Here is a 23138-nt window from a genome sequence, read left to right as displayed (position 1 = left end):
AGGTTGTAACTAGGGGTACGAAAGAGAGGCTGTTGATTAGGGTGAAAAGTTCCTTGGGGATAGAAAAATTATCAAAATCCAAGTGTGGGCCAGCAGCAGATTATAAAAGAAATGTCCAGCTCTCCTTCTACCCTCCAGGTTGGGGAAAAAGAGAACTGGGATCAGAATGGAGGGAGAAAAATGTGAGGATGAGGGTAGGGGGAGACTATGGGCACAAATATACTTGTCTGTCCTCTAAAATTCCTAATTTCAGCATGACTCCTTTTCTGGTTCTTCTCCCTCCTATTACCCTCCCATCCCTAAGCTCTCTGGATTTCACCTGGAGACTTCAGAATTTCAGAAAAATCTCTAGATCTCTGGAGACATCAGGGAAATTCCGGGATACTGCCCTGCATCTGACTGAAGGGAGAAACTGAGGAAAATGGATGTGCTGGCAGAGGAAGGCAGAAACAGCAACCTGTGCAGGCTAGAAAGAGGGCAGAATCAACAGCTCCTGTGGCCAGAAAGAGGTTGATGTTATCAGCCTACACAGAAGGACGTTTGGGCCAAAAGGACGTTGTAGGCAGTATGGCCTGGAAGGAAGTTGGAGTTAGCCCACATAGGCTAGAAGAAGGAAGAAGAAGAAGCAGCGGGGACTGAATTGGCCTATGCAAGCCAAAGGAATAGTGAAAGGAATTGAGTTGGGCTAGGTAGGCTGGAGGAAGTGGCAACAGGGTTTGAATCACTCAGGAAAGCCAGTCACATGCTATCTTCAGAGTGGGTTAGAGGCTGGTGAGAGTGTAGGTTTCAGCCGGGTCTTCTTTGCCCCTCTGCCCACCCTGCTAAATTATTAACCCAAAGGTCCACAAGCTGATTAGATCCTTCACCCTAGGCCACTATCTCCTTAGGTGTCTAGCGTACTGGTAAAATAGAAGTGGACTCTGCACACTGGGGAGGGATGGGGAGAAGGGACAAGTGCTTGGTTCAAGCCTGGGAAGGGGTAGAAGGACTCACCTGGTGAGAGGTAGAGAGAAAAAGGGATGAGAGGGAATCTTGGGCTGGAGGAAGGGAAAGTGCCAGGGTCTGGCTTAAGGGGGAAGTGCTGGGGTCTGGATTTGGGAGAAAGGAGAAAGTGCTTGAGTTCCCTCAGGCAAGGGGGGAAGAAGAAACGTGCTGAGGTCTGGCCTGAGGGTTAGGAAAAAGTGCTGGGTTGGGGTAGAGAATGAGAAAGAGTGTGTCTGAGTGAAAAGGGTGTTTGTGTGAGAGAGTATGTGTGAGGGAATCTCAGGGGAGGGAATGGAAGAAAAAGTATTTATCCTAAATCTGACAAGCTTGGCTAAGGATGATTTCAGAAAATAGGCTTGAATATTCTCTCACTCACCATTCATCATGTGACTATAAAACAAGTCTGGGAAAGGGAGAGGTAAACAACAGATGTACAGGCTATATGGTGAGGGAGTTAAAGTCCAAAATAAAACAAACTATTTTTCACTCTGGCTATGTTTTGGGAGATTGCATGTGTCTCTCAAAACATGTTTTCAGATTTGCAGACAAAAAGTGTATAACTAACAGAGGCTTAGGAGAGAGAGAGAGAGAGAGAGAGACTCCAGAAGTGATAGAGCACTGCTGTTTTCCTGAGTCCTTATTACAACAGTATAGGAAATTACTGAACTGTATTATTATTATAAAAATTGTCTTTGCTATATCTATGTATTATCTCTGCTGCATTGCTTTTTGAAGCATAACCGGATACAAAATAAACTTATTTCTAGAATCCATAATTGTAGTGACTCAGAGTATTTTGTGTCTTGGAGTAGCAAATCTCACCAGGGAATACTGGCTTTGTATCTTTCCACTCAAACACACTAAACCTGTAACAGTAACCAGAACTCAAAGTTCCCAAGTATGCCCATGGCTCCTTCTCAGATACTCTCTCTCCTCCCCTCACCATGGACTTTTCCCAGGTCCTCTCCTTTCTAAAAGCCCCCCCCCCCCACACACACACACACACAATTATCCTTTGCTAGATCATCTCCTTCCTACCTCCTACTTCACTTCACCTGTTTTAGCTGGCTGGCCAGTCAGGTAGAGATCCACAGAGAAGCAACAGTAGGAGGGAAAAATTGCATGGGGTCTGTGAGCCAGCACATTCTCATAGATCTTTCAGTGCCTCCACCACCCCTCAAAGTTTCCTTGTAAACAAGAAACCCATGTGGGAGAAAGGGGTTTGGGCAGCTGTTGGACCTTTAAACACATGGCAGCTCATATACTCTGTGCTGATTACCTTCCTGTTGCCATTCTGTGAAGACTACTAGTGGCTGCCCAGCCCAGAACTGTTTCTTTCACCTCCAGGCAGGCCCACAATGCCCCCTGTGACATGTCAGCAGAGGGAAGTACCCTGATTCTATCCCATACACCCCCCCCCCCATAGCACTGACCCTGATGATAAGTGTGGAGAAACCGGTTCTTCTGTAAGTTGGGAACTTTTGGGTTCTGCTCACTCTGGGATTTGCAGGGGAGGGAGGGGTAGCTGTGCACATTTTTTCAACTCCCTGGAAACTATTTTCTTCTTCATTTACATTCTCTGTCTATCAAACCCCTTTCTGTTCAAGGGCTTCCATAAGAGTTGTACTTAGGTGTTTCTTCCTTCTTGTACCTGAATCCCAGTTGTCTGCAAACCACCTGGGCACTGAGTTCTGTCCAGCCGTCGTCACACACTGTACCCCAATCTCCACTGTAATAAACCTCCACCCTTCCTTCACTAGGGCTGCTCCCACCAGTGAGCCTCACTGTGCCATCTGCAAGGGAAAAAGCAGAGAGAAAAGAGAACCACAGCAACTAAGTCTCTCTAATAGTACCAATGGGGCTGCAAGTGACACTGCAAGCCATAATAGTGGCTTCATTTGCTTCGGGATGACTATCTGAGAAGGTGAAGCAGAATTCGCCATGCAGGTTTAGGAATATAAATAAATAATATAAATAAAAAGACAAATGCTGCATGTAATATTTTTACACTGAAAAAAGTATTTGCTTCTTTTTTTTTATGAAATCAGAATTTGTGCAAGAAACACCCTTGTGAGTATTTTATGGATAAGAGAGGTTTTGTAAAGTGAGGTTTATTCCCCATTCTGGATTGCTGCTCTAAATAACTATCTCAGAAGTTAGAAGCAAAAGCAGGAAACTGATGGGAAGGGTTGGAATGAGTGAGTAAGAAACACCTGAGTTTAACTGCTTTAGATATCAAACAAAGATATATTGAAGGAAAGTGTGAATTGCCAGCATGAGATACTGACAAGCAGGACTGCAGACTCCAGGAAAAAAGATAAGGAGAGGCCTGGGTGAGAGAGAGGATGTATGAACATGTGTGTGAGAGAGAACCTATATGAAAGACAGCGAGGGAGCTTGTGAGTAGGTGTATATGAGCAAAAGGGAGTGAATGAGAGAGAGAGCATGTATACATAAGAGAGAGAGAGATCATATGTATGAAAGAGAGCATGTGTGTTTGAGAGGGAGGGCATGTTTGTATGTGTGAGAGCACGTGTTATGAGAGATAGGGAGCATGTTTGTGTGAGAGGGAGTGTGTGTGTGGGTGTGAATGAGAGAGCATGTGTGGGTGTGAGAGAGCATGTGTGTATGAGAGGGAGGAAGTGTGTGTGTGTGAGAGAGAGAGGATGCGTGTATGAGAGGGTCCGTGTTTGTGTGAACGTGTGTGAGAGAGAGGGAGTGTGCGTGCGTGTGTGTATGAAAGAGTGGAGAAAGTTGGTGAACCTTTCTTCCCACCCCTACTAATCTATGGCAATATCAGGGTGACTGGAAATTTAGTTAGTTAGTTAGTTAGTTAGTAAGTTAGTTATTTTAAAGTTCCCAGGTATGGAGAATGGGGGATTTTAAAATCTTTATTAGTTTTAATTATTGTCTGTTATTTGATGTGTCTAATGTTTTGAAATATGTTATTGTTGTTTGTGAAATTTAAAAATAATTTATAAAAGTTTTACATTTTTGGATGCTCTATATCTCAGTTGTTTTGAAATATTCTTTTTATTAGTATGTTTTTATTATTTTTGATATTTTATATTTCTTGATTGTATTATTATTATTTGATGTTTTCTGAGTAACAGTGATGTTTCTTTTTCTACATTATTGCAATGCGTATAGAGTCTGGCTTCTTGCGATTTCCAATTCAGTCTTCGTCTGCACATTTATATTTATACTTTTGGTCTCTGTATTCTGCATTTTGCAAGAGTCTGTCTGTGTTCTGCATGTGTGACTTAGGTAAGATATTCTGCTAGCAGTAATTTCTATATAGGGATCTATAGTAGCCCGACTTGTTCTGTTTTTCTAATAGGTGTATTGGTGTTTTAGGGCCTGTTGTAATATTTGCAGTGTTGCCTTTTCATAGGTAAGGAAGTTACTATTTGAATCTGATAGTTAGGGTATGGCAGGCTTCCTATAGATTCTGAGTACATTTTTTGCATCATTGTGTATTATACAATGATTCTGATAGTGGAGGGAGTTTAATTTGCTGTTACTGAGGTAACAATAGAATTTGGATATTTTTTTTTAATGTTCTGCTTTGCACCCTTTGTTGGAGGAGTTTCTGTGAACGCAGGGTATTGTAGAAAGTGAGATGCAGGTTTTATATTAGGATTTGTCCCACTTCTATATAGAAGAAGTTTTGATTGATGCTCTTGAATAATTTTAGTAGTAGTTTTATTTAATGATTGAAATTGGCCAGGTTCTTTTTTGTTACTTAGAAGGTTCTTCTGTCTAGAGATGCCACCGACATGCATGCCCAGCACCTTGCAATAATGGTGCAAAATATTTGTAGCAGTGCCTCTTGCTTTATGAGCAGGGATGTCCTATCTCCGCATGTATGAAATTTGATAGCAGGCAGTGTGGAGAGAGCCACTGATCCCTGCCAAGATCAAACCAACAGGGTGGTTTCCTTGCCACAAGTGATTTTCTTTAAAAACAGCAATAATAATTTTCAAAAAAATGCCATATTGAGGGTGGGGGCTGGGAGGGAAATATGTGCACAAACATCTCTCACACATCCCTCCTTCACCTTTCCCAATCATTCTCTCTCTCTCTCTCTCTGTCTTTGCTCTACAATTCATCCCAACCAGTCCCCTTCTATCCCCCCACCAGCCCATCCCCACCAGTCACTCGCTTTCTCACCCTCCACCAGTCCATCCCACCAGTAGCTCTCTCTCTCTCTGTCCACCAGCCCATCCCTGCCAGTCTGTCTCTCTCTTTCATCCTCCACCAGTCCATCCCTGCCAGGCTGTCTGTCTCTCTCCCTCCACTAGTCCATCCTTACCAGTCCATCCTTACTAGTCCATCCTTACCAATCCCTCCCCCCAGTCACTCCAGATCCAGCTGTGTGGCCGCCTGTAGTTACACTGCATAAGTTACTGAATATGAGTACATTCTTCCACATTTACTGCTGTGCCTTGCAATCATATGTATTCCGTTTATATCAGTAAGCATTATTTAATAAGTTTTATGTATTATGAATGAGTCCGGTGGGTATATAATTATTTCTTTGTTATTACATTAATAGATTTTTCTATGTATGGCACATAACTGCAGATAAAAAAAGAGAAGCATGTGGAGGGCTGTGAACATTTTGGAAGTGGAAAAGGGGTCCACGCTCCCAAAGAGATTGGGACCCCCTGATAAAATGTATTTGGCATTTCAGAAGGCACCTGATAAAGTCCCTCTTGAAAGACTCCTCTGGAAATTAAAAAGTCATGAAATAGGAGACAGTGTCCTATTGTGGATGACACAACATAATTCAAAGTTGTTAAAGGACCTTGGAAGACTGGGCATCTGAATGGCAGATTAAATTCATTGTGGACAAGAACAAAGCGATATACATAGGGAAAAATAATTCCAACTACAGAAACACAGAGCCTGGTTTCGAATTAAGAATCACCATCCAGGAAAAGAACCTCTGTGGACAATACATTGAAATGTTCAGCTCAGATTGTGGCAGCAGTCAAAAAAGCAAATAGAACATTAGGAATTATTTGGAAAGGAATGGAAGATAAATAGAGAATATCCTACTGGCTCTGTATCAATCCATGTTGCAACTACACCTTGACGAATGTGTGCAGTTTTGGTCACTGCCTCTCAAAAAAGATATAGCAGAACTAGAAAAGGTACAGAGAAGAGCCACAAAAATGATAAAGAGGACTGAATGGCACCCCTACGAAGAGAGGTGAAACAGATTAGAGCTCTTCAACTTGGAAAAGAGATGGCTGAAAGGGGACATGATGGAAGTTTATAAATCATGATTAGATTGGAATGAGTAAGTAAAAGATGGTTATTTACCCTTTCAAATACTAAACAAAGGGACACTCCATTAAACTAATAACGCTTAAGTTGCATAATTGTACCACAGCATAGAGAGCTTAGATAAGAACATAAGAAATGCCATTCTGGGTCAGACCTAAGTCCATCAAGCCCAGTATCCTGTTTCCAACAGTGGCCAATCCAGGTCACAAGTACCTGGCAGGATCCCAAGGGGTAGATGAGATTCCAAGCTGCTTTTCCCAAGAATAAGCAGTGGATTTATGCAACTCTACCTTAATAACGGTTAATGGACTTTTCCTTCAGGAACTTGTCCAAATCTTTTTTAAACTCAGCTACACTAATAGCTTTCACCACATCACTTGGCAATGAATTCAAGAGCTTAATTATGTGCTGAATAAAAAAATATTTTCTATTAATTTTAAATGTATTAGCTAGTAACTTCATTGAGTGTCCCCTGGTCTTTTTATTTTTAGAAAGAGTAAACAACTCATTAACGTTTATGCGTTCCAGTCCACTCATTATTTTATAGACCTCTATCATTCTCCCTCAGTCCTAATCTCTTTAGCCTTTCTTCATAGGGGAATTGTTTCATCCCTTTTATCATTTTGGTCGCCCTTCTCTGTACCTTTTCTAATTCTGCTATATCTTTTTTGAGATGTGGTGACCAGAACTGCACACAATACTCAAGAACAGGTTACACCATGCAGCGATACAGAGGCATTGTGATATTCTGTTTTATTCTCCATTCCTTTCCTAATAATCCCTAGCATTCTATTTGCTTTCTTGGCTGCTGCTGCACACTGAGCAAAAGATTTCAAAGTATTTTCAACAATGTCACCTAGATCCTTTTCCTGAGTGGTGTCTCCTAATGTGGAACCATGCATTGTATAATTTGGGTTACTCTTCCCTAAGTGCATCACTTTTCACTTATTAAATTTCATTTTCCATTTGCATGTCTAGTCTCACAGTTTTGCAATGTCCTCTTGCAATTTCTCACAATTCTCTTGTGATTTAACAACTTTGAATAATTTTGCATCATCAGCAAATATGATTATCTCACTTGTTCCCATTTCCAGGTCATATATAAATATATTAAAAAGCATCGGTCCCAGAACAGATCCCTGGGGCACTCCACTATTCATCTTTTTCCATTGGGAAAATTTACCATTTAGTCCTACTCTCTGTTTTTTATCTTTTAACCAGTTCTCAATCCAAAATAGGGTACTGCCACCTATCCCATGACTTTCTAATTTTCTACGAAGTCTCTCATGAGGGACTTTGTCAAATGCTTTCTAGAAATCCAGATACACTATATCAACTGGCTCACCATTATCCACATGTTTATTTATACCTTCAAAAAAATGTAGCAAATTTGTGAGGCAAGACTTCCCTTGGCTAACTAAAGCCATGTTGGCTTTGTCCCATTAAATTATGCCTTTCTATATGTTCAGCAATTTTGTTCTTTTCATCTATATTATCTTTTTCCTATCATTTCTCAGCATTTTTCTCTCCTTCTCTGTCCCTTTGTTTTAGTATTTGAAAGGGTAAATAACCATCTTCTTTTTGCTTGTTCCACTTTAACCATGATTTATAAACTTCCATCATGTCCCCTTTCAGCCATCTCTTTTCCAAGTTGAAGAATTCTAATCTGTTTTCCCTCTCTTCTTAGGGGAGCCATTCAGTCCTCTTTATCTTTTTTTTTTTTGCCCTTCTCTATACATTTTCTAATTCTGCTATATCTTTTTTGAGAAGTGGTGACCAAAACTGAACACAGTCCTCAAGCTGTAGTTGCAACATGGATTGATCCAGAGTCTCAGTTATTGTGCAACAGTGTCACCTAGTGGCCAGATTCAAGATCCTTGACTGCAGGGTTCCAGGAGGAGGCTCTTTTCATGGCCCTGACCTGAGGACTGTCACTAGAATGACTGGTGGAGGTGAGTTGGGAGGGGATGTAAACAGGCTTGGTATGACCGGGTGTGCATGCTGTACATTTGCACATAGTGGAATACTTAGGAGACAGTGGCAGCAGGAGAGGCCATGGGGCTGCCAGCAAAGCCCAGCCTGCTAGCAGCTGAAAAAGAGTACAGGCAGTAGAGTAGCTGGCAGTGCCCAACTTAATGGCGGCCAAAGAAGAAGATAGTCCATGCCACCACTGAAAAACCATGGAATAGCTGTGTGTGCGTCTGTGTGTGTGAAAGAGGAAGCTTGCCTGCTTGTGTGTATGTTTGTGTGAAAGAGGAAGCCTGCCTGAAAATGTGTGTGTCTGTCGATGTAAGAGGAAGCCTGCCTCTGTGTGTGTGTATATGTATGTGTATGTGTATGAGAGAAAGAAGCCTGTCTGTATGTGTGTGTGGGAGAGGAAGCCTTCCTGCCTGTGTATGGGAGAAAGAAGCATGTGTGCCTGTGTATGTATGTATGTATGTATGTATGTATGTGAGAGAGAGGAAGCCTGCATATGTGTGTGAGAGAGGAAGCCTGCCTATGTTGATGTGTGTGTGAGAGAAAAGAAGCCTGCCTCTGTTGATGTGTGTGTGAGAGAAAGGAAGCCTGCCTCTATGTATGTGTATGGAAGTCTGCCTTGGGGATATGTATGTATGTGAATGGAAGTAGGCCTGGGGTGTGTGTGAGTAAATGGGAATCAGTCTGCGTTGTGTATGTGGGTGTGGGTGAATGGGAATCTGTCTGCGTTGTGTGGGTGTTGGTGAATAGGATCCTGTCTGGGTTGTGTGTGTGTATATGAGTGGGAACATGTCTGGGATTTGTGTATGAGTATGTGTGAATGTGAGCCTGCTTTGAATGTGTGTGTGTGTGTGTGTGTGTGTGTAAATGTGAGCCTGCTTGTGTTGTGTTTTGTGTGTGTGTGTGAGAGAGAGAGCCTTTCCCCTCCTCTCCCCTCCTCTCCCCCATTAATCTATATTAATCTCAGGCATTTGGAAATAAAAAGTCCCCAGGTATGAAAAGAGGGATTTTTAAATCCTTATTTGTTATAATTATTGCTTAGTGTTTGATGTGTCTGCTGTTTTGAAATATTTTATTGGTGTTTGGGAAATTTTGAATATTCTATTCATTAACTAGTTTGAAATATTTATTCTTTTTATGAATATAGTTTTACTATTATAATTGATGTTTTATATTTCTTGATTTTGTTTAATGTTTTATGAAGAATGGTACTGTTTCTGTTTTTCCATTGTTGCTCTGCATATAGCGACTGGCTTGTTGTGGGTTCTAGTCTAGTTCTTCTCTGCACATTTCAGTTTATAGTTTTTGGACTCTTTATCCTGTATTTGGTCAGGGACTGCCTGTGTTCTGCATATGTGACCAAGATGAGGTATTTTGCTGGCATGTAGTTTCTGTGAAGGGATCTATAGTAGTCTAAAACGATCTGTTTTCCTACTAGGAGGTGTATTGGTGTTCTATCCTTGTAATATGTGCAGTGTTGCCTTTTCATAGATAAGGTTATTATTGTTTGAGTGCTAACAGTTAGGGGTGTTTGGTATGGGAGTTTTACTATACAGTATTATACTGGTAATTCTGTTTATTCATGCCTTTCTGAGGGCCAAGCCTACACCCAACAAGCATTACAAAATCTCTAATTCCATAGGAGTTCCAAATGTTGTTTTTGCAGTTTTCTGGTTAGCACTGCAGCAGTGCATGTAAATATAATATGCTCGTTGTAAGTGATATGTTTGCCTCAGAAGACTGTACTTTTGAATGGTCTTTTTCATGTAAAATTTGTTATAAATGCCTAATTTGTGTGTGTGTGTGTAGAGAATGGAGGGGGATCAAAACAAGGAATAGCCGAAAGTCCTTCAAAAATCTTTTTATTAATTGCCCGACTCTAGGCCTGAGTTTCGCCCATCAAGGGGCTGCTTCAGGGGCTATAAAAGAAATATATAATAAATAATTAAATAAAAAACTTAAATTCAAAAATCAAAACAATTTTAATTAGAGCAACTTCTAACTTCAACAAAAAAATGCATACAAATTACAACTGATGTTCTGAAATAAATGACCCAATAAGGAATAAAATAAATAAATAAATAAATAAAAACAAAAAACAATTGTATTATATTAATTAAATAACTAATGTGCATACATTAGTATATCCTGTAAATGTGCACTGGCTGTCTATCTATTTAAACTAGCCACAATTATGCAAGTGATGGTGAAGCTATTTCATTTAAATGATTTTGTAGGAGAGGACTTTAAGATTGGACCCCTTTTTTTAAAAAAAACAAAACAAAATGAATGACCAATGTTATCAATCTTATAACCATACAGAGAAAACGATACATGAACAACCCATATACTACCGGCATTAATTCAAAATTATAAAACATGCTGTGCTATTGCCTTTAAATACTACTGCACATTCTAATTACAATTTATTGAGGCGATGTGTGTAAAAAATATATGGCCCGGGAAAACAATAGATGCAGAAAGCGATACCGTTGTCTTCAATGATATCGCGTTCTGCATTTATTGGTCATTCATTTTGTTTTGTTTTTTTTTAAAAAAAGGGGTCCAATCTTAAATTCCTCTCCTACAAAATCATTTAAATGAAATAGCTTAATCATCATTTGCATAATTGTGGCTAGTTTAAATAGATAGACAGCCAGTACACATTTACAGGATATACTAACTTATGCACATTAGTTATTGAATTAATGTAATACAATTGTTTTTTGTTTTTATTTTTGTTTTTATTTTTTTATTCCTTATTGGGTCATTTATTTCAGAACATCAGTTGTAATTTGTATGCATTTTTTTGTTGAAGTTAGAAGTTGCTCTAATTAAAATTGAGAACTTCCGTTGGTGGATGAATACAAACCATTTGTGCAGTCAATTGGACAGTGTGAACATGAAGGCTCATTAATTGCGCTTTTGTGAGGTAACCATGGCTTATAATATTATTATTACTTTCATTATATTTAATTTTTTGAAATTATTAATATCATTTTTTATATTAATAATATTATTTACATTTAAGTTTTGATGAACCTCCATGGACAGAACATACTTATGAATAAGCCAATCTTGATTTAAATAAGGTATGTTTTTATAGATTTTTTTATTATAGTGAAAAATCAATTTTTAATATTGTATTTCATTGTTCTAGTTGATATAACTAATTTTTTCTGCATCTTTATCTTGCTGTAATTTTAACTTATGTTCTCCTGTATCTTGTTTTTTAGAATATGATTAATTCTCTAATTGTCCTTTTATTATGAAGTTGAATTGTTTATGTTGAGCTGATTTTGCGTCTGTGTTTTTAACTGTATTTTAATTGTTTTGATTTTTGAATTTAAGTTTTTTATTTAATTATTTATTATATATTTCTTTTATAGCCCTGATGGGCGAAACTCAGGCCTAGAGTCGGGCAATTAATAAAAAGATTTTTGAAGGACTTTCGGCTATTCCTTGTTTTGATTCCTCACAGCTTTGTTAGACCGTCTTCCTCTTTGTTTCTTGAGAATGGAGGGGGGCATGTGTGCAAGGCTGTAAGGTTTTCCTAGGGTACCTAATACCCTTCCCCCATCCATGGCTTCCTTCAGGGGAAAGTGCGGCAGGTGCCAGTTTTTAAAAATATAGGGGTAGATTTAAAACATTTGCGCGATTGCGTACTTTTGTTCACGCACCAGGCACAAGGGGGTGCACATTTATGCAACCTGCACGTGCTGAGCCCAGCGCGCGCTGCCTGTCCCTTCCGAGGCCGCTCCGATTTCGGAGCGGCCTCGGAGGGAACTTTCCTTCGCCTTCCCCCCACCTTCGTCTCCCTTCCCCTACCTAACCCACCCCCCGGCCCTATCTAACCCCCCCCCTTACCTTTGTTGGCAGATTTACGCCTGCTAAAAGCAGACGTAAATCTGCGCGCGCCAGCCAGCCTCGACCATGCCCCCGGGCCGGCGCCACGCCCCCAGGCCCGCCCTCGAAACGCCGCATCACGCCCCCGAAATGCCACGTCATTTCAGGAACGCCCCCGACACGCCCCCTCCCCGCCCCTTTTACGAAGCCCCGGGACTTACGCGTGTCCCGGGGCTCTGCGCACACCGGTGGCCTATGCAAAATAGGCCACCGGTGCGTGAGGGCGCTGCGCACGTAAATCCAGCCGGATTTACGCGCGCAGGGCATTTAAAATCCGCCCCATAGATTGCTGGTGGGAGCTGGGCTTTTTTGGACAGGCTTGGGTCAGTGAGTACATAAATCAGGGTGGGGGGGGGGGAGGGCAACACAGTAATTGTTTGCACAGAGCAGCGAAAAAGCTAGCACTGGCCCTGGATGTAAAACGGGGAAAAATCTCCCTGTGTAGATGTGAATAATAGCTCCTAGATCCCAGCCCTAGCTCCGAGTGAGCTGGAAGCCCCAACGGAGCAGAAATAAACTGCCAGGTGAAAAAACAAAAGGAAACAAAGGGGAGAATGAAAACAGTCAATGAGAAAAAAATACTGACAATGGTAGAAAAAAAGTCTATTTTCAATTTAAATATTGTAATATGGGACTTTTGAAAGTGGTGAATTATGTATTTACATTTGTAACTAACATGTAGCACTGCTCTGCTCATGCTGCTTCTAACTTCTGATCTATTTAGAAAATGATACTATTGGCATTTTTTGTTTTTGAGGGGGTGGGTAGGGCCATGCTGTTTTGTTTTCTTCTCTCTTCTCCTCTCTCCTTTACTCTCTGAAGTGTACAGGTTAAATTTAAGCCGTCTGGAAGTGGAGGAGAGGAGGGAGATCGGAGGGAGTGACAGAAGGGTGAGAGGGGGGTGGTGAGAGAGAGGGGGAACAGGGAGAAGGAGGAGACAGAAGAGGAGATGGGGGGGGGGAGGTCGTGATAAGGGAAGGCAGACGGGGGAGATGGAGAGAGATAGGATGGGATTGGGGTGGGGGGCCTGAGAAGAGGTGGTGAGCTAGAAGGCAGGACCAGAAGAACAGGGAGCTGGGTGAGGGGATGGACACTATGTGGGGCCCAGCAGGAGTAAATTGCCCCGGGCCAGTTGGAGGCGAGATCTTCCAGCTGTGGTAGCATGCTGCAGCGGGAGCCCCGATCCCTGCTCCTCAGCTGGAGGACGGCCGCTGGAACTGCCTGAAGCAGGGTGGGATTTATCAGGAGGCAGATCCTGGGGGCTCAGGGCTGCTCCTTCTCAGACTTCCCCTGTCTAAAAACAGCCAGCAGGGCTGCACAGCCTAGAAGCAGGAGGCTCGAGAGGCAGGTGAGCAATGTGGGAAAAAAAAAAAAATAAAGAACAATCTATAAATAAATGAATGATGGCCATTTGATGATCATAATAAGGAAGGGATCTTACTCATTTGAGTTTCCCCGAGCTTAAAATCTCTGCTACTCATCTACGATGCACTGCTGTGTAGTTCCTGGAGAAAGGATGGTGTGAGCAGGATCGGGCAGTTATTTTTAGTCACTTGTGTGAAGGTCAAGCACATTCTAACATATTTTCGGCACACCGGTTAGTTTGGGGGTCTGATTTTCTCAGTATCTGGACCTTACTAGTGAAGGCCTAGCTTCTCGCTGCTTTATCGCCGGCACTGCTATGGTTAATGAATACCTGTGAAGGGGTCACAGGATACCCCCGCATCTTCAATGTGGTCACAGTTGTGGTCACCCCAGTTACTCTTCCTGCACTGGTCCAGTGACAGTTCACGCCCCAAGCATTCCACCTCGTCCAGCAGAATTGGGCCAGAGCCCTGTCCATAGTGAGCCCACACCCAGGCTTTCGGCTTCCCACTGCAAACAATACAGGCAGAATAAGAAATTAATAATGTGCCCCTCCCCCAGCTCATGAATGCCCAAGATCAGATCATCAGAAGTCAGAGAGAGCCCCATGTCTCACTAAACCTCCAGTGAAGGTAAAAGAGGTGCTTGAATTCCATGTATGACCTGCTCTGGTTTCTAACATTTTTCAACCTGGCCGTTTCCTTCTGCTCCTTTGGCTTTCCAGCTCGGCATACAAACACCCAAGGATTTTTATACCCACTTTGTATTACCTCCCAATTATTTTAGTACAACCTTTGCAGCAGCAGGAGCAGTCCTTGGCTGGACAGAGCCATCCTTTGGGGAGACGGGAGAGGAAAACAAGGTCAAGTGACCTGGGCCCTGCACTTTGGAGGCTGCTGCATTCTACGGTAGTCCTGCCCCTGACATCACTTCCTGTTCCTGAGCACTGGTGGGTCAGGAATTGCAGCATTGGTGGAGGCTTCAGGTACAGTGGCAGATGGTCTGGACAGGCCCCCCCCCCCCCCTTCTTCACTGTTGAGTGGGGGCCCAGTCTGGCATAATTGGTCCTGGCCTTGCACTCCCACTAGAATTATCCTGTGGCTGGGGATCATGCGCCAAGACTCCTTCTAAAATCCTACAATCATCATGAGCCATTGTACAATGCCTGTGACTCTCTTCCCCCTAGGGGTTGTGAACACCACTTCCGCAGCATCCCTAGCCCCTGCTTGCTTGGGAAGCAGAAAATCAGAATCAAGAATTAAACCTACTCCCCTCTCTGCAGCACTGCTACTAAGCATCTGGGCCGGCCCTCTAAAGTAATTTTTTGACCTTCTTAGTGACCATGGATTACTCAGCACAAGCTTTGGGTTGACCGTTCATGATCTATCAATGATCAGCTCATTGTAATTGAATCCTCCATGCTCAACACATCGCCACGATATAATATCTAGTCTTACAGTCTATTTTCAGTGAAGTAACACCAAATACATTCCTAATCTTTCTTTTGGAATGGTTTCATTACTAGACAATTTTTAGTTCAAAATTTGTTTACCCCTATGTTTGCCCTTTTCCATCTCCCAGGAAAAATTGCCTTAGACAGTTCAGGTCCAATTGCTAACCTAAAGTTGGAAAGGAATGTTAAAACGAGTCTTCTTCAGGGAGAAACCATCAGGGCAGTTCATGTGTCAGGGTAACCCCCCCCCCCCCCTCCCACAATACATGAAGTGTGTTTTCACAGTGAGTTTCTCTTTAAGAAGCTTTGAGAGAGAGAGAAGGGCATAGAGCATGCTCAGTTGGATGCTGTTGCTTTATAGCAGCCATACTTAAGGGCAATACACAGGATCTGAAGAAACTACAGATCGAATAGTTGCATATTGCAAGCAGAAAGGTGGAGTTTTCTCAGTCCTCCACAGATCCCCGGAGTCAGCAGAGCTGTACTGCCATGCGATAGTTGTAGGCCAGAGGCCAATGGAAATTTGACTGGGTTGTAGGTCTCAGGTTTTGGAAACTTTCCTTTCAAATGGAGTAATTTATATTCAGGCAACAACCAACAAGGACTGAATTACATAGTCTGGGTAAACAAATAATTATGGGTGTAGCTTGCTTGTTACGGCGGTTACTACCCCGAATCAATTAAGCCTGATACTTCACTTGGAATACATATCCAGCGCAACTCACTGCTTCAACAGCAGGGGGGAATAAAGAAAAGAGGAATTATATTCAAACAACAACCAACAAGGACTGAATGGCACAGGCTGGGTAAACAAATAAGCATGGGAATAGCTTGCTTATTGCAGCAGTTACTACCCCTAACCAATTAACAGGCCGCGCGTTTTTGATGCGCTAGCGTTACCCCTTATTCAGTAAGGGGTCGAAAACGTGCGTCCAACCCCCCCCCCCCCGAACCTAATAGTGCCCGCAACATGCAAATGCATGTTGATGGCCCTATTAGGTATTCCCGCGCGATTCAGAAAGGAAAATGTGCAGCCAAGCCGCACATTTTACTTTCAGAAATTAGTGCCTACCCAAAGTTGGCGCTAATTTCTCCGGGCACCGGGAAAGTGCACAGAAAAGTAGAAAAAACTGCTTTTCTGTGCACCCTCCGACTTAATATCATGGCGATATTAAGTCGGAGGTCCCGAAAGTTACAAAAAGTTAAAAAAAATAAAATAAAATTTGAAGTCAGCCTGCGGCTTGCGGGTTGAAAACCAGACACTCAATTTTGCCGGCGTCCGGTTTCCGAACCCGTGGCTGTCAGTGGGTTTGAGAACTGACGCCGGCAAAATTGAGCGTTGGCTGTCAAAACCCGCTGACAGCCACCGCTCCTGTTCAAAAAAGAGGCGCTAGGGACGCGCTAGTGTCCCTAGCACCTATTTTTACCTATTTTTACTGCCGATCCTAATTTGAATACTGAATCGCGCGCACAGGAGAGTGGCCTGTGCGAGCGCCGGGAGAGCGGATGTTCACCTGCTCTCCCGCTAACTTTACTGTATCGGCCCGTAAGCTAGATACTTCACTTAGATGCAGCTCCAGCACTGCTCTCTACATCAATGGCGGTGGTGGAAGGTAAAACTAGAACCAAAATGTTACTAATAAGGGCCAAGAGTAACAGATAAGTATGAGAAAAAAAAATGTGTGGCACTCCCATAGCCTTTCCCAGGAAATCCTCATCTTACAAGGGAAATCCAGGGAACAGTTTAAACAGCTGTACTGGTGATTATTTCACAGCTCTCTTTATTGGATTCTAGTGTGGAGCTTGTTTTGTTCTATTATTGTGAATCATTACACTGCAAATTAACACTGACTTTACTAAAGTTTATTTTTGGTTAGAACATTCAACAAGTGTGTGAGGAGCGAGAGTGAAAACCCAGATCCCTCAAGGAACAGTTGCTTCCCTCCAGACTGAAAAACCCTGGGGCTTTTCTGAGTTTTGCCCGGCCTCAGCCGCACCCAAGGGTGCGCCCCTTTCCAAGTGTGAATCTGGAAAAAGGGATTATGGGGTAGATTTTAAAAGAAGCGTGCGCGGCCTACATGTGCGCGTACATGTATGTCCAATTTTATAACATGCACGTGCAGGCAGGCGCATGTTATAAAATCCAGGGTCGGCGCGCGCATGGGGGTACACAATTATGCACCTTCTGCGTGCCAAGCCGCGCTGCCTTTCCCCGTTCCCTTCCCCCTAACCTAAGCTTCCCACCCCTTCCCCTAACCTTCCCCCCTCCAGCCCTACTCTAACCCCCCCAAAATTATTATCTTACCTTTTGCGCCTACCTCTGGGCAGGCGCAAGTTGTGTGCACCAACAGCTTGCCAGCACGCGATCCTCCAACACAGTGGCAATGGCCGCTCTGTCAGATGCCTCTGGCCCCGCCCCCAGACTTCCCCGACCCCGCCCCAGGCCTCCCCTTTAGTAAAGCCCCGGGACTTACATGTGTCCTGGGGCTTTATGCGCATCTCCGGGCCTTTTTAAAATAGGCCTGGCGCGCGTAACCCTTTTAAAATTTATTTATTTATTTATTTATTTAACATTTTTCTATACCGACATTCGCACGAGACATTACATTGGTTTCCAGATAACAGCAAATTCAGCCAACAGGGCTTATATGAATAAACCGATAAAAACAAAGAATGAGTACTGCAGTTCATTTACCCTTTAGCCCTTCTTCTCCCACACTTCCGGTGACTGAAGCTAAGAATGCATTGGTTCATTTTTAGTTTGTAAAGCCTAAAGGTTACCTGAGACCCAGCTGCCTGCAGACCACCTCCGCATCACTGTCGTCCCAGCGATCATCACAGACGGTTCCCCACCTGCCATCATGGAAGACCTCCACTCGGCCTTCGAAGAGCTCCTTGCCTCCCACCAGCCGAAGAGGGGCCTCTAAACCTGCTCTTCAAAAAAAGGAAGAGAAGAGCTCTGTTAGACTGAAAAACAAAGGGACCCAAGCCGCCATGTCTGTCACTTACCGGCTTGTAACAGATCTGGCTCATGCAGTCAACGTAAACTACTACTCCAGACCATCGAATAGGGGCATAAGGGGCAAGCTGCCTCGTGTGCTTCCAGCAGTGGGCTCAGAAGGGACAGGCTATCTCTCGCCACTCTCAAGAGCACATGAGGGATGTGCAGTTGTTTCAGTTAACATAAGAAATGTCAACAAAACAAGACAAGATAATGCTTTTGAGGATGGATAAACAAAGAGGTCCATACTCTAAAGCATTTACTGGCTAAATTAATATTTGGGCACTGATCCAGCTAAATTCAAGCCGGCTAATAAATTAGGCAGCTAGATTTTAGTCAAATAAGTCAGGGGCGTTCCAGGGGTGTAACTGGGAGGAGCTGAGTTAGCCGGCTGAGTTAGCCACCTAATTCTGATATTCAGAGCTAGCCAGATGGCTTAGCTGGTTAAGTCGGGTCGGGTCAAAGAGCTGTCCTAAAGTTAGCTGGCTATATTTAATGGTGCGGCTGCACTATTGAATATACCTTCAAAGTTAGCCAGATAGTTTATCCGGCTAACGTTGCTACCCGGACTGTGCCTGAATATGGACCTCAAAATATTGTTTTATTTTTGCAGTAGCACACACTATAAAGAAACAAGCAAATTTCCATCCCCTGCCAATGAACCCTTTCCCCTAACTTTAAAAAAGCTCTCCACCTGTGCCCCCAACTTATCCCACATCCCCCAACTTAACCTATCCAAAAAGGGCAAGAATGATCCTGTACTTGGGTCTGCCAACATCAAAATGTTGGCAGACCCAAGGCATAATGAGTGTGCTCATGTGCTGTGTGTTATTGTGTATTATGGTGTGCGCTAACTGAGACCTGGGTATTCTTATTGCTTAATGCTGAGCTTTCCCACCCCTCCTTCATCCCAACCAGTCTCTCCCTCTACCTCTGTCTCTCCCAAGTCTATCTTCCTCCAGTCTCTCCTCCACTCTGATCCCACCACGCTCATTGTCTCTTTTCATCCCATTCCTGCCAGTCTCTCTCACCATCAGTCTCTTTCTCCATTCTCATCTCCACTAATCCCTCTGCCTCATACCCTCACTAGTGTCTCTCTCCCCACTTACCCAGTCTGTCTCTGCTGCTGACCCTGGTTTGGAGCATGTCAGCATCAATCATGTTTTTGGCCATTCACTTGACACAGCCCCACAGGCTGAGCGTACAAGCATGTACCATGGCCAGATGCCACAAGTACATGAGTGTTTCTCAAAACAGCAAACACTGCATATTATTATATAGGATAGATAGGGTCCAGAGGATATTATTTCTCTAGGAATCATGTTTAAAAGCTCGGCAAATTATTTATTTCTCTAGAGAATTGTGTCTCAAAGTCCAGGAGATATTATTGAGACTCCTGGACTGTGGAATTTAAATTTGCAGTGCACACATTATACTTTTGATTAACTGAACTGCTGCGGTTAACACCTGAAACAGCATACGCTACACTTGAGATTTCATGTGGAAGATTCATCTGCAGGGAAAGACATGGTTTTCCTGTGTTTCCCTGAGCTTGGGGTTGAGCAAGTGAGTGCTAGTGACCCATAGTGATAAAATAGTATATTGTACTCTGCATTGCTTTTTTCAGTGACCTCTAGTGGTAAAACACTATAGTGCACTATGCTTTGATTTCTTTATTAGTTTCTGAATATTTGCAATATAACCTATTGATGTTTCTTTTAGTTTCTGTATACCCTTTAATAAACCTCATAGTTATTTACTTTGAATACTTGCTGTCATGAGGAGTTTGGTGGTATCTGGCTAAGTAACCAATCTCCACTGCACTATAGTCTGTGTGAACTGGATTCTGTTAGGAACAGCAAGGGACTGATGGCATGGTTGCCACTATTATGAAGGTGGATCCAAGAGGCGGACAGCAGCAGCACCAGCTGCCAGAGGGGTCAACTCCAAATCCAGGACTTATGGTATTATCTGGGAGATATTGTAAAGAGGATTGCAATAAGGAGCAGGATTGTAGTATATCATGAGACTGTTGTACAAAACTGTTACTTATTAATTAAGAAGAAACCATAATTTTGTCAGATCTGAAAAATGTATTTACAGGATTTGGGAAACTGCATATATTGAAATTAATACTTTCTACTTTTTTGTGTGAAAGCAGTTCCCTCACCCTAGGTATTAAATGCTTGGTCACTCCTAGTTTTCAGAGTGAGCAAAAACATTCAAGTTTCCAGATATGCCAGCATTCCCTCGCCATTCTACAAAAACACTTTGAGCCCAATATTCAAAAAAAGCCTCAAATGGCTAAAGTTAGCCAGATAATATCCTAGATATTCAGTGGGACGACCGAAAGGCGCTGGACTTGTGCTATGAGCATACTGTGATCCCAGTAGAAGAAAGGGGGTTTTAAAGTGTTGCTTCCGTTGGTCTTCGACGGCTTCGCCCCGCCTACCTCTCTCTACTTGCGGCTCCTCACGCTCACCTTGGACTGATGGCCGCCATAGCGTCTGCTTGCCGTTCTCTCCGGCGTCCCCAGACCGGCTTTGGTGCTGCCTCCCGCCATTCTCCTTCAAGGTACCTCTAGGGCGTGCGCATGCCGCCCTCATCTTTATCTTCACGTTGGCGCGAACCTCAGGGGCATCCCCCTGTTCTGTCATCACGACTTCAGGGTATATCTGCCTACAGTATTTGCTAGCTCGTTGAGTTAGCAACAGGATTCGTACGGATGGGATTCGTTCTCCGTTCCTAAGCTACTCTGCCACTTCACCTCTCCCTGGAACTCTTACTACCCTTCGGGGTTGCTAATGGGGTACCCGCTCCTCGGGGGCCTTTCTGCTTCTTTCAGGTGCTATCAGGAAACCAGTACTTGCTCCTCGAGGGCCCATGTTCCCTGTGTCGCTGTCTGCTACTTCTACCCTTCTACTTGGAAAAACTAACTTACAGTCACCATCAGTGAGTACAGATAACATCTCTCTCTATAGTACTGCTTTGCCGGAATCAGGAACTCTCTCCTCGAGGGCCTGCTCTCTGCTCCGGTGCCAGACCTCTCGTCTAGTGGAATCTCTGCTACTGCTAGTGAGTACAACACCACTGAGTCTCTCTGCTCTAAGGGATCAGGTACTCGCTCCTCGAGGGCCTGCTTTCTGCTCCGGTGCCAGACCTCTCGTCTAGTGGAATCTCTGCTACTGCTAGTGAGTACAATGCTACTGAGTCTCTCTGCTCTAAGGGATCAGGTACTCGCTCCTCGAGGGCCTGCTCTTCCTGTCTCGGAGCTCTCCTATTTCTACTTGGGACTCTGAATGCTAATCTTATTGTGTGCTCATAACTCTCAGTCTCTTTCCACTACAGCACTGCTCTACAGAGGATCCGCTGTTCCAGCGTTCTGTGAGAGACGCGCCCAGCCGGGTTCTACAACCACTACTCACTACTGCCACCTCTGGTGGTTCCATAAACTGTTTAATAAAAGATTCAAATCTGTGTTTGTCTGTCCGGAGGTTAGCCTGACACTGTGGTCCCTCACGGGACTGCCCCCCGTGGGCGAGGTCAGCTGCCACAGTGTCCAAGGATCCACATACACACCATTAACCATAACATAAAGGCACCAGGTGAGGGGGAAGATTAGGGTTGGGGGAGGCGGGAGGGAGGGAGGGAAGGAGAAGGTGGGGCATTGATTTCAGATTTTGTCTAATTGGGGAGGCTGGCGATGACCTGTCCTACTTTTCTTTTTAAACAGTACTTGGGGTGATTTGAGGGGGTGGTGTTCTTGATCCAGCAAGGTACATTTTTACACATTGATCGGGGGCTGGGAATTGATACTTTTTTTTTTTTTAAAGACTATCACCGGTTAAGTCTAAAGTTATCCAGGGATACATTCACAGGTAACTTTAGACCTGATCCTGGGGTGCCTAGAGTTAGCTGAAAAACTTATTTGGCTGTCTCCTAATATTTGGAGTTAGCTGGATAATATTGGAGTTAGCTTGTGAGTTATCCAGCTAAATGCCTTTGAATATTGGCCTCTTTGAATCTAAAATCCAAAACAAAAGCAATAGATTTGTAGATAGGTGCATAAGAAATACTTTTTAATCTATTTATTTATTTATTTATTTATTTATTTATTGGTTGATTGATTGATTGAGGAATTTATTAATTAAAGCAAACAGAGATACACCAAGGAAGTGTCCCCCTTTTGTAATACACTAACCTCAAGAGTTGGGATATTTAGATTTTTATATTCCAGTTTTTAGCACTTCAAAGTGTACATCAAAGAGGATTACATTCAGGTACTATAGGTATTTCTATATCCTCACAGGGCTTGCAATCTAATTTTGGACCTGAAACAAAAGAGGGTAAAGTCACTTGCCCAAGGTCATAAGGTGCAACAGTGGGATTTGAGCCCATCTCCCCAGGAAGAGCCTGATACCATTTGGGAGCTGCCCTTATAGCTGCTTTCCTCATCTTTTCTTTCTGTTATGCCTCCTATGATTGAACTAAGCCCAAGGGACATGATGAGGCAATTTCTCAGGAAGTGGAGAACTACAGAGAAAAAGATGGCCCCCTAAGCACTGCAGGGGGCCAAGATTACGGAGACATCACTGATACTTCCAGGAGCTCTCAGCTCTGTAACCTTGCCTTTAGGAAGCTGTCCCTGAATCAGACCCATACCCTGTGGATTTACCTTCTGGAGGTGTGCACGTCACTGCCGCTGCGTTTCCATGGTTACAGCCTCTGGTCACGGCCTTGCTGTAGCTGCACTGCAGCAGCATGTTCTCATCCCCACGACAGGTCACGGTGTGTAGATGGGTGAGGGCCAGTTGAGAGGAAGAGCTGATATTTTTCACTGCCATGCCAATCTCACTGACTCCCAGAGAGGAGACAGAGCACAGACAAAGAGGAGGGAAAGAGAGAAGGCAAATAAACACAGATTTTTTACAGGGATTTGGGTAAGGTGATTGCATTGTGCTCTCTATTTCATTTTGAAGAAAATTCCACTCTTTGCATTGTCAGGTTGTGATTTAGAAGTTCAAAGCATACATTTCCAGTAGAAAATTGAAAATCTTTTACTTCTATTTTACATTCTAGGGGCAAATCCTTTTCTCACCTGGGCACCACAATGCTGGCAATAATGACATCACAAAGACATCGCACAGGCTATGTCTG

The 23138-nt window shown here is 43.3% G+C and overlaps 1 protein-coding gene across 2 annotated transcripts in view; it reads right to left on the bottom strand.

The window, feature by feature from the left end:
* The window catches only part of LOC115095397 (neurotrypsin-like), a 94772-nt gene that overhangs the window by 45394 nt on the left and 26240 nt on the right, over positions 1 to 23138 (bottom strand). For both annotated transcript variants that reach the window (XM_029608974.1, XM_029608975.1), the window contains 4 exons: positions 22657 to 22835; positions 17762 to 17909; positions 13859 to 14037; positions 2636 to 2777 (listed from right to left, as the gene is read on the bottom strand). In XM_029608974.1, coding sequence (XP_029464834.1) covers positions 2636 to 2777; positions 13859 to 14037; positions 17762 to 17909; positions 22657 to 22835 — 648 coding nt within the window. The remainder of the gene's footprint in view (positions 1 to 2635; positions 2778 to 13858; positions 14038 to 17761; positions 17910 to 22656; positions 22836 to 23138) is intronic.

This window comes from Rhinatrema bivittatum, chromosome 7, assembly GCF_901001135.1.
Source record: "Rhinatrema bivittatum chromosome 7, aRhiBiv1.1, whole genome shotgun sequence".
Classification (NCBI taxonomy): Eukaryota; Metazoa; Chordata; class Amphibia; order Gymnophiona; family Rhinatrematidae; genus Rhinatrema; species Rhinatrema bivittatum.
This window is presented reverse-complemented; position numbering and strand designations above follow the sequence as displayed.